Source organism: Drosophila teissieri, chromosome 2L (genome assembly GCF_016746235.2).
Source record: "Drosophila teissieri strain GT53w chromosome 2L, Prin_Dtei_1.1, whole genome shotgun sequence".
NCBI lineage: Eukaryota > Metazoa > Arthropoda > Insecta > Diptera > Drosophilidae > Drosophila > Drosophila teissieri.
Window position 1 is genome coordinate 17,991,494 of NC_053029.1, and position 14,275 is coordinate 18,005,768.

General features: G+C 43.0%; 2 protein-coding genes and 2 long non-coding RNA genes across 11 annotated transcripts in view; 2 read left to right on the forward strand and 2 right to left on the reverse strand.

Moving 5' to 3' along the window:
• The window catches only part of LOC122611969 (potassium voltage-gated channel subfamily KQT member 1), a 38,353-nt gene that overhangs the window by 23,472 nt on the left and 606 nt on the right, over positions 1 to 14,275 (forward strand). Inside the window, exons 1-17 of one of the 8 annotated variants that reach the window (XM_043785418.1) lie at positions 5,395 to 5,563; positions 5,651 to 5,836; positions 5,987 to 6,204; positions 6,264 to 6,439; positions 6,618 to 6,743; positions 6,802 to 6,912; positions 7,081 to 7,268; positions 9,090 to 9,286; positions 11,257 to 11,349; positions 11,593 to 12,042; positions 12,515 to 12,585; positions 12,671 to 12,755; positions 13,140 to 13,182; positions 13,250 to 13,346; positions 13,411 to 13,764; positions 13,827 to 13,930; positions 13,998 to 14,113. In XM_043785418.1, coding sequence (XP_043641353.1) covers positions 5,511 to 5,563; positions 5,651 to 5,836; positions 5,987 to 6,204; positions 6,264 to 6,439; positions 6,618 to 6,743; positions 6,802 to 6,912; positions 7,081 to 7,268; positions 9,090 to 9,286; positions 11,257 to 11,349; positions 11,593 to 12,042; positions 12,515 to 12,585; positions 12,671 to 12,755; positions 13,140 to 13,182; positions 13,250 to 13,346; positions 13,411 to 13,764; positions 13,827 to 13,930; positions 13,998 to 14,113 — 2,668 coding nt within the window. In that variant the 5' untranslated portion in view covers positions 5,395 to 5,510. Of the gene's footprint in view, positions 1 to 5,394; positions 5,564 to 5,650; positions 5,837 to 5,986; positions 6,205 to 6,263; positions 6,440 to 6,617; positions 6,744 to 6,801; positions 6,913 to 7,080; positions 7,269 to 7,769; positions 7,815 to 9,089; positions 9,287 to 11,256; positions 11,350 to 11,592; positions 12,043 to 12,457; positions 12,586 to 12,670; positions 12,756 to 13,139; positions 13,183 to 13,249; positions 13,347 to 13,410; positions 13,765 to 13,826; positions 13,931 to 13,997; positions 14,114 to 14,275 lie in introns of those variants that run through there. The other 7 variants (XM_043785411.1, XM_043785416.1, XM_043785412.1 and 4 more) reach the window with 7 other exon arrangements.
• Positions 1,130 to 3,794, forward strand: LOC122611970 (tubulin-specific chaperone cofactor E-like protein). Its single transcript, XM_043785419.1, has one exon. The coding sequence runs from the start codon at positions 2,064 to 2,066 to the stop codon at positions 3,441 to 3,443; it is 1,380 nt and encodes a 459-aa protein (XP_043641354.1). The 5' UTR covers positions 1,130 to 2,063; the 3' UTR covers positions 3,444 to 3,794.
• Positions 5,303 to 6,029, reverse strand: LOC122611974. Its single transcript, XR_006325568.1, has 3 exons — positions 5,898 to 6,029; positions 5,637 to 5,845; positions 5,303 to 5,575 (listed from the first exon to the last, which is right to left on the reverse strand). It is a non-coding gene; the product is annotated as an uncharacterized LOC122611974 (long non-coding RNA).
• Positions 6,407 to 6,895, reverse strand: LOC122611975. The gene is made up of 3 exons (XR_006325569.1): positions 6,759 to 6,895; positions 6,594 to 6,676; positions 6,407 to 6,529 (listed from the first exon to the last, which is right to left on the reverse strand). It is a non-coding gene; the product is annotated as an uncharacterized LOC122611975 (long non-coding RNA).

Consider the following 14,275-nt stretch of genomic DNA (forward strand, 5'->3'; position numbering starts at 1 on the left):
TTTGTGGATTGGTGTTGCACATGGCAAGAGCTTTTTTGGGGTCCAAATCGGAGGTGGTGGTTGTGTGGAGGGGCATGGTGGGGAAACGTGCGGAGCTTTCCAGCCCAAACACAATCAGCTGGTGGCTGCCAAAGCTCCAGAGCAAGTGCTGCGTAATTTTTGTTGTTCGCTGAAGCACCGTAATGCAAACAAACATGTGAGTGCTGACTTCCTCTCCCCCCTGCTGTTTGGTTTGTTTTTGCTTTGTTTTCGTGGGACAACAAAGCCCAGCTGAGTGCGAGAGAGCTTTGTTGATAAATGGGGGCTCTGCTCTCCCGCTCTCTGAACCCCGTTCACTTACATCTGCACCACCCCCTCCCTTCATTCTCCTGCGAATCTATTGCGCACCTTTTTAGCTCTAAAGTGGAGCCCCCTGGCATGCAACGTTCCACCCCAACGTAACGGCACTTTATGAGGTGCAAGGTTACACGAAATTTAAATCAATCTATTTAATTTATTTATTTGCGCAGTACCATGATACTTGCAATTGCAACTGTCGCGCGGGATCGCAATTGGCCACCTGTCACTCGTAATGAGTACCCACTGTGGCATGACCATTGACTTTATAACTGGTTTTCATCATGGTCCGCCAGAGGCGCACTCACTTTCCACGGGGAAAATTACGGCGCCCAAATTGACAGATGAAAGAATTTAGGGTTTTTTACTCTATTTTCTAGGGCCCCTGTCAAGTGCACACAACAAGGTCATTGTAAATGTATTTATTTATTTTTAATATATCCCCACCCTCCACAGCAGTCTATCTTTGGTCTCGCCTGCGCCAGAAACCCCAAAAAATAAGCGAGAGCAAGCCAAACAAATAATTTGTTCTGCCGTCTTAGTTTAAACAAAATTTCGTAATTGAAACAGCGTATTTATTTCTGGCGGCAAGGTCGCTGTCAAAGCATTTACATGGGGGGCGAACGAACGCAGCGCCCGAAATGGGGCCCATCGTCCATTTTCGATTTATAGAAAAGCACCAGTTTACACGCTAGCCAACATTATACAAGATCTATAGAGTTGGAATGTTAATGTCTTAATAAAATCTAAATATGGTGACTACGTCTACAAACCCTTGTAATAGGGGGCCGTGAGTAGAACGCCCCAGGGTTTTTTTTTTATTTGGTAGCCTTTATCAAAATTAAACGATAAGTTCTTGTCTGATCGGGGTTCGGACGCACATCAGACGAGAACTTATCGCATTTGTGGTACTGAAAATTATCGTCGCTGGTCCTCAATGCCCAGGAATTGCCCTCTTCAGGCCCGAACCGCTCCTGTGCGCATGTCGAGCGACCTACACACGAAAAGCACTAAACAGGCCAGAATCCGAGTCCGAATGCGAACACGAGCACACGACTCACCCATATACACTCGCGAACACACATATAGGCATAGGCACTGACTGCTGCACCACCGACCGCCGAGGAGTTGGCGCGGTTCTCGGTGGTTAGTTGAGCGTTTGGTGGCACTGCGAGCGGACGGAGAGCGATTCGAAAAGGCAGAAAAGCAGAATAGCAGGCAAGCTGAATAGCGGAAAAGCGGAAAAGCTGGCTACTGCGACAAAGGTTAAGCAGCAGCGACAAACACAAAACGACAACAAAGGGAAAACGCATCAAAGCTGGCGGAGAGACCCGAAATAAATACAATCAAAAGGAAAAACAAAAACAAAAACAAAAACCAGCCCAGACCAACGCACTTGGGTTTCTTTGTTACGATCTTTTTAACATCGAAGCACGTCAAAGTCAAAAAAGTCTTAAATTAGTGCGCAATATTTAACGGAAAAAACAAGAAACGGAAAAACAACGAACGCGAAACGTGCGCAATAATTTGTTTAAAATCAATGAAGACTGCAACTGCGCAAAACTGAAAAATTGCATCATAGCCAACACAGAACGGGCCAGGGAGAAGTCTATGAGCGAGGAAAAGTGGAAAATCAATAGGGGGCAAAATAAGTAAACCCCAAATAAATATAGGGGATCCAAATCCAATCCCACATATAGTAAGTAATCATCGAAAGTGCATTCGCTATGCCTTCCCTTTTGGAGGCGCTGGAGCGCAAGTACTTCGCAGAATGCGAGTTCGAGAATGCCCACCAACCGGAACTCCACAAACGAAGCGACCTGCCCAATGACTTTACGGTCACCAAGTGCGGCGGGCGCATGGAGTTCTCCATCTTCATACCCCGCCTATCCCCGCTGACCAGTGTGCCCGCCTTGCTGGTCCTCAACGACTGCGACATCGATTCGGCCGGGGACTTCGACAGCATCCGGGAGAAGTGCCAGCGGGTGAGGGAACTGGATCTGGCCCAGAACAAGCTGAGCGACTGGTCGGAGGTCTTCAGCATACTGGAGCACATGCCGCGCATCGAGTTCCTCAACCTAAGCAAGAACCAGCTGGCCAGTCCGATCGGCTCGTTGCCCACGGCTCCCACGATCAATCTGAAGAGCCTGGTGCTGAACGGCACCTACTTGGACTGGGCCTGCGTGGATGCCCTGCTGAAGAATCTGCCCGTGCTCCAGGAACTGCATCTCAGCCTGAACAACTACAGGCAGGTGTTGATCGATGCCGAGGAGGCGGAGCAGCGGCTGCAGGAAACGGAAACGCCAGAGGAAACCGAGCGGCGAATCACCAAAGCCCATCCTGCTCTAAAGACCCTGCATTTCACCGGCAATCCCGTCGAGCACTGGCAGGAAATCTGTCGGCTGGGCCGGCTGTTTCCCAACCTCGAGGCGCTCGTTCTGGCAGATTGTCCCATAAAATCGCTGCAGGCCGAGGAGAGTAGCGAGACCCATAGGTACTTCCCCAGCCTGAGGCTACTGAACTTAAGTTCCGCCCAACTGGATAGCTGGGCAGCCATCGATGAACTGGCCAAGTTTGGCGAGCTACACAATCTCCGTGTGAAGCACTGGCCACTCTGGGAAAGTCTGGAGTGCACGGAGCACGAGAGGAGGCAGCTCCTGATAGCCCGGCTGCCCAATGTGGAGATGCTCAACGGAGGCGGCAAGATCAGCAACGACGAGCGCGTGGACTCGGAGCGTGCTTTTGTCAGATATTATATGGACAAACCGGAGGAGGAGCGACCAGAGCGCTACGAAGAGCTCTTGCGGATCCATGGCAAACTGGATCCCTTGGTCAATGTGAGCCTGAAACCGGACAAACGGGTTAAGGTCCTATTCACCTACAACGACGTGAGCGAGAGTCGGTTCGTGGACATCTATCTGACCGTCAACGATTTGAAGGTGAAGCTGGAGAAGCTGGTGGGTCTGGCGCCCAACAAGATGCGTCTCTACTACCTGGATCAGGACTACAAGGAGTTCGGGCCGGAGGAGATGCGGTTCCCCAACAAACAGTTGTACAGCTACAACATCCAGTCGGGCGACGAGATCATCATCGATGCCAAGAAGTGAGGCGCGAGGAGATGGGCTACATGCTTCCGGATCTGGAGAGGATTACCATTAACCCGAACCGCGCTTCGTCCCCCGTCTGGTGCTACAACTTGTGATCTTGTACACGAATCATTTACATATACTTAACGTACTTTACTCTACTGTTAGTGGCGTTCTGTTCTCCCCGACGAACAACTGTGTACATACGTTCTGAAAATGGCCAAGCGAGCATCACTGCGCACCCACATCGTATATTTTAATTACTGCCTAACCTAAGCCACACACAAAATAGAAATACAAACCACAACAAAAAATAAAAACAAAAAAAAACAAGAAACAAGCAAGAATGCATTAAACAATTTTAAAATGTAACCACTCTCCTCGTTTTATGGTGATGGGCAGCACTTTTCGCGGGGGATCGCTGGCAGATAACATATGACTCATAGAGCGCACTCGAAACACCCCAACACAGGCACACGTCCACGGATTGGGGATAGTGGGGAGCTTTCGCGATCCCGATGTCGATAACTGAACTGACTTCAGCACTGCAATTATCTCGCTCGCGGGGAGCTTTGAAAAGTTGCCGCACAAGAGACCTGAGAACTGGCTCTCCCGCTTCCCACATACAATTAGCCGAACAATAACTATCTATGATGGTTATACGTCCACTTAACACATTTCTGTAATGGACACTAGTGCTCAAGATAATAGCAATCGTTTTTAGCTTTAAACGTTTTTTAATGTAATATTTTGCAGAAATAAAAAAAGGATTAGTATGTTAATTGTTTTTCAATAATTTTCTCGGAAATATAGATAGCTTAGATGTAAGACGTAACTGTAATACTAACATTTGTGTGATACTTAAATAAAATGTTTTACTAGTAAAATTCTGGAATTTTTGTAGATTTCTGTGTAGTTAACCCTCCTAAATTCTAAATACTTATAACTATATACCCTTAATATTTGTTGATCAAATCAAATTTTTATTTTTCTAATCCAATTGTGTATATTGGAAAACTAGAATAATTTTTAGGCATTTTACAATGCTAGCAGTACTATTACATTGATCACAACTGCATGATATTTATTATTTAGCAGGGAAGCTCCACGTTCTGGCCAGTGAAATCACGATTGTTGCTTTTCTTTCATCTAAAGTTATTTATGGTCGATTTATTTATTGATTTATCAAGTAAGTCAACGATGAGAAGATTTAATTATTTTCCTGTTCAGCGTTTCCTTGTGGTTTGCCTTATGAAAATACCATTTCTTACACGTCAATAATCATGACAAAAGCACTTTATTTAGATTTCCTTGTGAAACGATCTTTGTTTTAATATAATTTAACACATTCAAATATAATGTAATTTCAAACCTACTACCATCTGAAAAATGTTTTTAAACTATTGAATTGATAATACTGTTCAGAGGGATGTACATATCTGATCCTACAACCTTCCGGTTAGTGGCCGTTCTATTTTGTGTCCCATGGGAATCCAATACCACTACCAATATCAAGTGGAACTCTCCCATTAGCGGCTGGTAGTTTTCCAGCACTCCCTGAACGAATGGCCCAAACTCACCCATATTTAAGTTTTTTTGGGCTGGGGTATGGCAAGTGCCTAATGTTAATGACGTAGGATCGATTGGTAGCACGTTGGGCAAAGACAAAGTCGAGAGATCGTGACTAAAGCGAACCTGACCCGCCCACAACGGCGAAGGGGATCCAAAACGAAACGACGAAAACGTCGCTAAAATGCGCGAAATTTTATGGTGCTCTGTTGATGACGAGGTGCAATATACTTGGGTATATGGGGTATTTATTAAAACAAATCAAATAGAGGTCTACGCAGTCTTTTGCTGTCGTAAAAATGCAAGGTGTGTGGACGAAAAAACTGTTTATGTAGATAATTAATAAAATTTACACATGGGGTTTTCAAAGTCTAGTTGTTAAGGAAGGTTTTTTAACCGGCCGTCGCTCGCCCGACGATCGAGTTGCGGTTCATTCGTCGTTGGAGCCAGACGTGTCCGAAGTGTCAAAAATATTTGCCGAGATTTTCCGATAACTCAGCGGGGTGGAATGAGATCAGAATGGATCCGGACAACGATATATATGCCTTCTACGACATAAGGGGGTACAAGGGGTACACCTGAAACTATAATAGCACCTTAATTGATCACCACAATGCAACAAATTCAAATACTAAGCTTCTAAACCTCTGGAATTGCAGGAAATGTAGACCGGGCAGGCCGAACTCGGAACGAATCCTGCAACCGCGAATGTCACTCCTAGGAAAGCCGCTGAACTACAACCGCGGCACCCGCCGCGATGTTCGCTACCGGCGCCTCCAGAGTCGCCTGTACAACTTCCTGGAGCGGCCGCGCGGCCTGCACGCCATCTTCTACCATGTGATGGTGTAAGTACACTGCAAATAAAGTTTTTAAAGTATTTACAATAACATCTAGTTTAAGCTTCACCTTAAAAGCCCATATCTTCAAAGTAATAGTGTTTTAAAATAACTAAAATAATTTGTTCACGAAATGATCTGACTTATCATTTTCTAAAGATTCCTGATGGTGTTCACCTGCCTGGCGCTCAGTGTGTTTTCCACCATCAAGGAGTACGAAGAGGACGCCGTCTACATCCTGTTCCGCATGGAGATCCTGGTGGTTATCTGGTTCACAATGGAGTTCGGAGCTCGACTCTGGTCATCGGGCTGCCGATCGCGATACCAGGGATGCCTGGGTCGACTGAAGTTCGTGAAGCGACCATTCTGTATTATAGGTAAGTAACAATAACACAAAAAAATAGATAAGTGACTTAATGCGAAATCTGCGTTCCAGATATTGTCACCATTTTAGCCTCAATTGTAGTATTAGGAATGGGCACCTCGGGACAGGTGTTCGCCACGAGTGCTTTACGTGGCCTCCGGTTCTTTCAGATCCTTCGGATGGTGCGCATGGATCGGCGGGGCGGCACCTGGAAGCTGCTCGGTTCGGTTGTATACGCACATAGACAGGTAAGCCAACTTTCCAAGTTTGCACCTTGAACGTATATCAATAAGATCACTTCTTTATCGTTATCGGGATGACAAGTGCACTTCAATTACCTAAAGAACAATTGGTTTACAATTAATTAAATGTCTTATCTCAAAGTGTTCCACTATTTCTTACCTAAATATATATTTTGACTTGCAGGAGCTGATCACAACCATGTACATAGGGTTCTTAGGTCTAATCTTTGCATCATTCCTGGTCTATATGTGGGAGAAGGACGTCAATGATAAGTTTAGCAATTTCGCCCAAGCCCTCTGGTGGGGTGTGGTGAGTTCTACAGACCCCATCCAATAATCCCAGTACTAGCCCATACTTTCGATTTCAGATCACACTCTGCACGGTGGGCTATGGAGATATGGTGCCGATCACCTGGCAGGGCAAGCTAATTGCTTCCTGTTGTGCCCTCCTGGGAATATCCTTCTTCGCCTTGCCTGCGGTAAGTCCATTCTACATTACAATTTATTAGTGTCACTTATTTTCAATTAAAAATATTGAAGTGCTGTGTTACTAATCTTATCGATCAATGATAGAGGCGCAGCCTAGGTTGATTTGCCAATACATCTATACAAGTCTACTTCATACCTTATTTTTATTGTCATTTTAGGGCATCCTGGGCAGTGGTTTCGCTCTGAAGGTGCAGCAGCAGCAGCGGCAGAAGCACATGATTCGGCGTCGCCAGCCAGCGGCCACTCTCATCCAGGCCGTGTGGAGATGCTATGCGGCCGACGAGCATTCCGTATCGGTGGCTACGTGGAACATCCACCGGGTGGCCCTGCCCAGTCCGCCAGCTTCGTATGTATTGCCTTAGTTTCGACTGATCCTTTTCGGGGCGGGACATTTGAATGAAACTGAAGTATCTTTTGGGGGTATTTTGCAGAAGAGAAGTTCAACGACTACTGTACAGTAACGACAAACCACTTACACAGTCACAAACACTTGCACACTGACACAAACACACACAAACACTATTCGCATTGGTGTGCATAACCAAAGAAAAATTTGAGAAAGTGTTTATGAGCTGGCGACCTAACAATTGTGAGAAGCGCGTAGAGAGGCGCTAAATTTGGTATCTCGTCATGTAGAGCACAATTAAAACTCCCTCAATGTGTACAGAACAATAACACTGATCAAACTGAAACACTCATAGGTAGAATTAGAGATACCTAGCATATGCAACTCTACCCACCCGACTGTCTCTCTATCCGTCCTTCTTCTGTCCACTCGATTAACCACTTATGTTCTACTTAATTTACTTACTCCCATAGATAATATAATTTTTGTAAACATTTTCAGTTCTGAAAACTGGGAGCGATTATTAAAAAACATAACTGAATATAGGTAAAAGTTGATAACCGTAACAAAAAGCAATCAAAATCAAGCCAAGCAAAGACTCAAGCAATCTGCCAATCATTCTGTACCTGTACGGGCGGTGTTTCTCAGCCCCCAAAAGCACCCACATCAGTAGACATGGCTCCCACATCTAAAATCTAAATTGAATCTAGTTAATTCGCAGCTTTTCTACCATCAGCACCAGTCTCAATCTCCCTCTCTGTCGCACTCGCTCTTTCGCCTTGTCTTTCCATCTCTGTCTTTCGCTGCATTCAAAGGCGTTTTTGCTAAATTTTTTAAACTTACCCCATTGACCGAAAACGATTAATCAATATGATACGAATTGATTCTCATTTTGTGTGTTCTGCTGCCTCGCGCCCAAAAACTCCATAAAAATGCATATAATTGTGTGTATAATCTATAATTAACACGTGAGTTCAATGAAGCCAAATGAGTGAAAAGCTTTTTATTCGATTCTCTCTCTTGCTCCTTTTACCCCTTTAATCCATGCGAAATGAAGACACCACCACCCACTCACTCCCTCCCTACGTTCGTAAGGTTTTTCTCCTAGCACCTCGTTGACCCCAGTCCCGATTTTCAAAGATGAAGGCATCGCCTCAAGAATTTCAATTTTTAAGTATACAAATCCAAAAATATTTTCGAAAGATGTTATAGTGAGCTGTTTTTTTAGTAGTGATGAGTCAAATTTATTAAATGTTAAATAAAAGTAAACGGCAAGTACATTGCCCTTTCAAACCAAATATTTGTACTATTTATCATGTATTCAAGCTAAAGAATTTTCCATTTGCCTTAAATATTTCTTGCTTAAACTAACTGGCGTTTTCTTGCAAATTTCATGTTAGCACTCAGACAAAACCGAGCAGTGTTTGCAGATAAATACGTTGTATTTCAGAAATACCCAGTGAACAGAGTTATGATAGGCGATGCTTTCATTTTGGGTTACGCGTAGCTGGTAGTCGGAAACTTGTCGACTTTTAAGCACCTCACTTCTCTCCAGTAAATGTTGGAATTGATTTACAATGTTGTTGCCTCACCATCGAAATGCAAATTTTAATTGTTTTTATTCGCACTTTATGTACGTATGCGCAATTACACAAACACTCACACAGCTACACACCCACACCTTAACTGTGAACCACAGTCGTGTACTGTTAACTATTTGCCAGATAACCTATCTCTTTATTATAAGAATACATATCCATTTGATAAAGGCCAATATTTGAGTGTTGACTGAGACCTTCTGTTCCCACCCCTTCGATGCAGACGGGCGTCCTCCAGCTTCAAGCACAACACGTCCTTCGTGGCCCGACTGCCCACCATCCGGAGGCACAAGAGCCAGACGATCCAGACACCGGGAGGAGGCGACGGCGGAGGAGTGTCCAAGCCGCCGGGCTCGACGAGGGCCTCTACGAGGTACACCCGCACTATCCGGGACATAAATGCGTCCGTGGAGAACCTGGGTAAGTAGATGGGCCATTGGGCAACTCCTTCCGATTTCCGTTTATGTTTCCCATTTCCATTCCATTGCGAATTTCTGTTGGCACACAGCCCAAATGCACACACACACACACTTACAGCTTTTGAGGATATTAAAGTGCGTTTTGTGACTATAAGACAATGCTTTTCAATTCGATATGGTTTTCAAACGTTAAAATAATGCGGTTACGGTTTTTATCCTGTTAATTTTTCACAATCTCACAATTTAATTATTTCAAGATGTCTGTAAACTTTTTATTTTTACAAAGGTGTAGGAGTTATTTTCTATTTATGCAATCATGTTTTCATTATACTTTTGGTGTTTTACAGAATTCAGAAATTAATCAAATAATTATACCAATTGAAAAATGATGTTTTTAAATTATTAAAATGACTACCAAAAAACCGACATTAAAAATTTTAATTTAAAAAAATGTATTTTTCATACATATAACTTATTTCCTAAAATGTTTGAACATTTTACGTAACCGCTGCCTTAAAACAACGAAACGCACTGTACGGCCAAAGCATGTTTTTTCCAACTTTATTCTTGAAGAAATAATAAGAGATAAGACCAAGATTTTTTTGCTATTTACACAGACAAAAATATTTGAAACACCAAATAAATCATATACTTAATACAGGGACAGCAAAAATAAGAAAAATTGGAAAACATTTCACTCTTTTTCTTTCCAACTTCTTATACTGTTGTGCATGCAGCGTTTTGCAATAAATTCCACTTACGACAAATGTCAATAAACATGTCATTAATCAAACAATAAACCAAACTAGCCATTTTTGCTTCGATGTTAATTGAAATATTGCAGTATATATTGTCTTTGCAAGCCCATTAGTAAAGTTTTGGATTACGAAAATGGATTATGTGTCAATTTGTATTTAATGAATGCTATTAATGAAACTATAAAATAATATTCACTGATGAAAAAATAGACTTGAAGCCTTATATATTTTTTATTAGTTCTATCGTAAACACAATAAAGAGACGACAGAACGATATAGTCGCATTTCACGACTATCAGATACCAGTTACTCAGTTGGTGGAAGTGCGATAAAGAAAATTTAATATTTTTCTGGAACATCGAAAGAAATTGACAAATAAAAAAAAATTAAACAATTTTTTAAAAGTGTGGGCGTGACAGATTAGGGCGGTTTGTGGACGTTAGAAGACAAAGACTTGTGGAGTTGTGTTAGACTTGTGGGCGTAGCAATATCACGAATCTGCTTGCTTAATCTTAGCTATAGTTTTAGTTCCTGAGATGTGGACGGACAGACAGACAAACGGAAAGACGGGCAGACATGGCCAGATCGACTCGACTAGTGATCCTGATTAACAATATATACACTTTATAAGGTGAGAAACGCTTCCTATTACGCTAACCTATTACTTACTTTTCATCGAATATAGTATCTCTACGAGTAACGGGTATAAAAATTAATATATATATATATATTAAATTCAAGAGCTTCGAACAAAACCTATCTAAGAAGAATTCAATCATTACTCGTTAAAAGCCATTAATATAAACAATGATAAGCCCAAGCAAAAAACGTTTCCCATTTAGTTAAAGTTCATAGTTAAATTTACCAACAAACAATGTGAATAACGAATTAAATTGTGTATAGAAACATTTAACCACTGAAAAGGATTTCCTTTTCGTTGTTGTTCTTAGAAGTTGGATATTTTCATTTCTCATTGTGGCGCATAACTTTTGATTTCTTCTCGCAACCGTATTAAATGTTTTAATATTGTACGCCCCATATACAGAGTGTACCGTACCGTGTCTCTCGAATCGCAGATATGAATATACGTATATATATATATACAAATATATATTGGCAAACCGATTCCAGTTACAGTTACAGAACGCTTCTCCGATTCGCAATGAGTGGAGTTTCGATTGTCGAGTTTAACGTTTGATTTGAAATTTTACAGAGGTAGTACAAAACGGCAAATCCATGAATCCAAGTTTCAGTGAAGATTCAGTTGCTGAAACCACTTGCTTAAAAAATATTAAAAATTCAGACGGTAAGTCTACAAGGTCCTCTCCCCCAGGTCCTACAATACGAATATTCAAAACAAGATAAAATCGATTATTATATCATACTATATTGTATTTGAGTGTTGTGGTTGTGTCAATGTTGTGAATCCAATGCATCCCAGAGATAAGATTGATTGAACTTTGAATTGATGTTGTTTGTTGGTTGGTTGCCTAACACGACTACCCCTTCCCAATGGGTCCTATAATCTAGAAATCTTAACTTAACTTAGCCAGCCAGCCCGCGACGCTGGGCAACTGCAAGCTCAGTTTGAGCGCCGGTTCCCTGGCCCAGTTTCCTGATCGGGATCAGGATCGTCGAGGGCAAGGCGAAGGGGAAGGGGATCAGGCTGAGGAGCGAGCAAAGGCCGGTGGCTCCAGGAGAAACCTGACCATTCCGGTGGTGCTCTACGGTTTTCTGCACGGCAACTTCTTGGGCTCGACGCTTTCTCTGCGCAATCCACGTGTGGCTCCCGCCAACGATCGGGATCTGGAAGCTGCCCGGGAGGAGGATGAGGTCCACAAAGATACTTGCCAGCGGAGCAACACCTTGCCGCTGCCCGCCAAGCCAGGCAGTCCCAGTGGTAGCCCGGGAAGTGGTCGTACGGGTCGCTTTTTTGCGGCCGCATCGCACTTTCTGGAGACCGGATTCAGCAACCCAAATCCAACCAACGACGTGGCAAGTGCGTGGAACCAGAAAATCGCATCTCCGAAAGTATCTCCAAGAGTATCTCCTTCGCCTGCGCTAGGGTTGCATGCTGTCCACCCCCAATAGAGTATCCCTACCCCGGTTTGATTTGTAGTTGATGTAGGTATTTGGTTACACCTGGCCCACTTGAATATCCATTCCCCTCCATCCATCACACAGCGACACCTCACACCACAACGCTTGCTTCAGTATCTGGGCTGGAGAATTCCTCGGCCTCGCATTTACTAACTAACTAAGCTCTCTATCCTTATATATCGATGATAATCCATGTGTACTTACTAATTGTTCCATATGTGTGTGTAACGGTACTTTTGTATGTGTTGTTGTATATTTGCGTTGACGTTGACTTGATTAACCATATCCAAAAAACCAATAACCAACAAGCGAAGCTAGCAACCAAAACCTAACGCACAAGCCAATCTCTCTGATTCACAAATTGCCCGCAGATGAGGAGGACGAGCCGCGCTGCACGCAGCTAACCAACCGGCACAAAACCGCCATCAGGTTCATACGCAAGGTAAGGATCCGGCCTAAGGGGATACCCTACAACTCCACTGAACTATCGTTTTAATCTTTAACTATGGTACCCTTACATTCCACAGCTCAAGTACTTTGTGGCTCGGCGGAAATTCAAGGAGGCCTTGAAACCCTACGACGTCAAGGATGTCATGGAGCAGTACGCAGCCGGTAAGTGGGGATTGAGTACCACTCTTGGGTTATCTTGGGTCCAGATACGTAGACCAAAAAATAATAAGACGCATTCCCGCTACTCAGCTTTTTATTGTGTGGAGTGGGAGTTTCGGGTTGTTTTTAGGTTGTTGTAACACGACGCTTATACGGACGGACAAACGGACATACCCAGATCGACTGTTACTGACTTTGCCATATATACACTATATACACTACGGGTACAATAAGTGGAAATAACATTAGTGGAAGAACCTTACAGATATAAATTTAGATAAGGGACGGTAAAAAAAACCATAATTTTATGGTATAGTTAAAATATTTGTAATATATGTACATTTATATTTCCTACCAACTTATCTAAAGACAATTTGTATATTTAAGGTCACGTGGACTTGCTGGGTCGCGTTAAAATGCTACACTTGCGGTAAGAAATATATACATGATGAGATCTTCGCTTAACCTATATTAATTAACAATACATTTTTACGCAGCTTGGATCAAATCCTGGGCAAACAAGGGTCCAAGGCCAAGGATGTATATGCATCCAAAATAAGCTTAGCCTCCCGCGTCGTTAAAGTCGAGCGCCAGGTGAGCTACAATCAAATAAAGCATATAAACGATTATTTTATTCGTTTCCCCTTACAACTAATAGGTCGCTGATATCGAAGAGAAGCTAGACATTCTGATCAAGGCTTACATGGAGGATCGTGATAGATTCCTGGCTCTTCCGCTGCCAGCCAAGCCCAAAATACATTCCATTAGTCCTAGCCACAAGCCCCTGCACCACGCCCACAACCTGGCGATGATCGACGTGTGGAAACGGACAGCGGCACTCAGTGTGCATCCGGAGCAGGTGACCACCACCCCCTTGCTGAATCCCTCGGCGCCAGACATCTCCGAGCTGCGTTCCCTGACAGCCACGCAAACGCCTACCACCACAACCGATGCGATCGCCACACAAACCCCCATGCCGCCGCATGTGCAGCATACAGCGACCAATACAAAGGTATACCCAATCTAATTAATTAAATTGGAAGTATGTGATGCAAATGTATCCACTTTGTACAGTCTTCCGTGCTAAACTCATATCAATTGGGGTCTGAGAAGCAGCAGCACAATGATGTTTTTATGACTGAATTAGAGAATAGAACCAAAAAACGTGTTACGTTAAGGTCTGTTATGAAATAAATAAATATCTGTTTTTGCAAATAACCAGTATAAATATCCGAAATCCTGCAGCCTTCATAGATCAACATCGGAGCCGTATAGCAAGCAGGAGCAACGGATCACTATACCCGATGAGGGAGCTGATTCTCTGGACAGCAGTGCAAAGCCAACGCCGCCAGATAGTTCAAGTAATTAGAAACTATATATATTTAATTTATTATTTTCGGAAAATGAGAACCAAAATAAATCGCAATATTAATATCATTAATTTGGCTATTCTTTATTTGTATTTATTTTTCCTTTGCTTTTTGTGACTCACATAGTCAGTCATATAAATGTATATCGACAGA

What these genes read in the sequence shown, in the direction of transcription:
- LOC122611970 (XM_043785419.1), top strand. Translation starts at nt 2,064, where the DNA reads ATGCCTTCCCTTTTGGAGGCGCTGGAGCGCAAGTACTTCGCAGAATGC.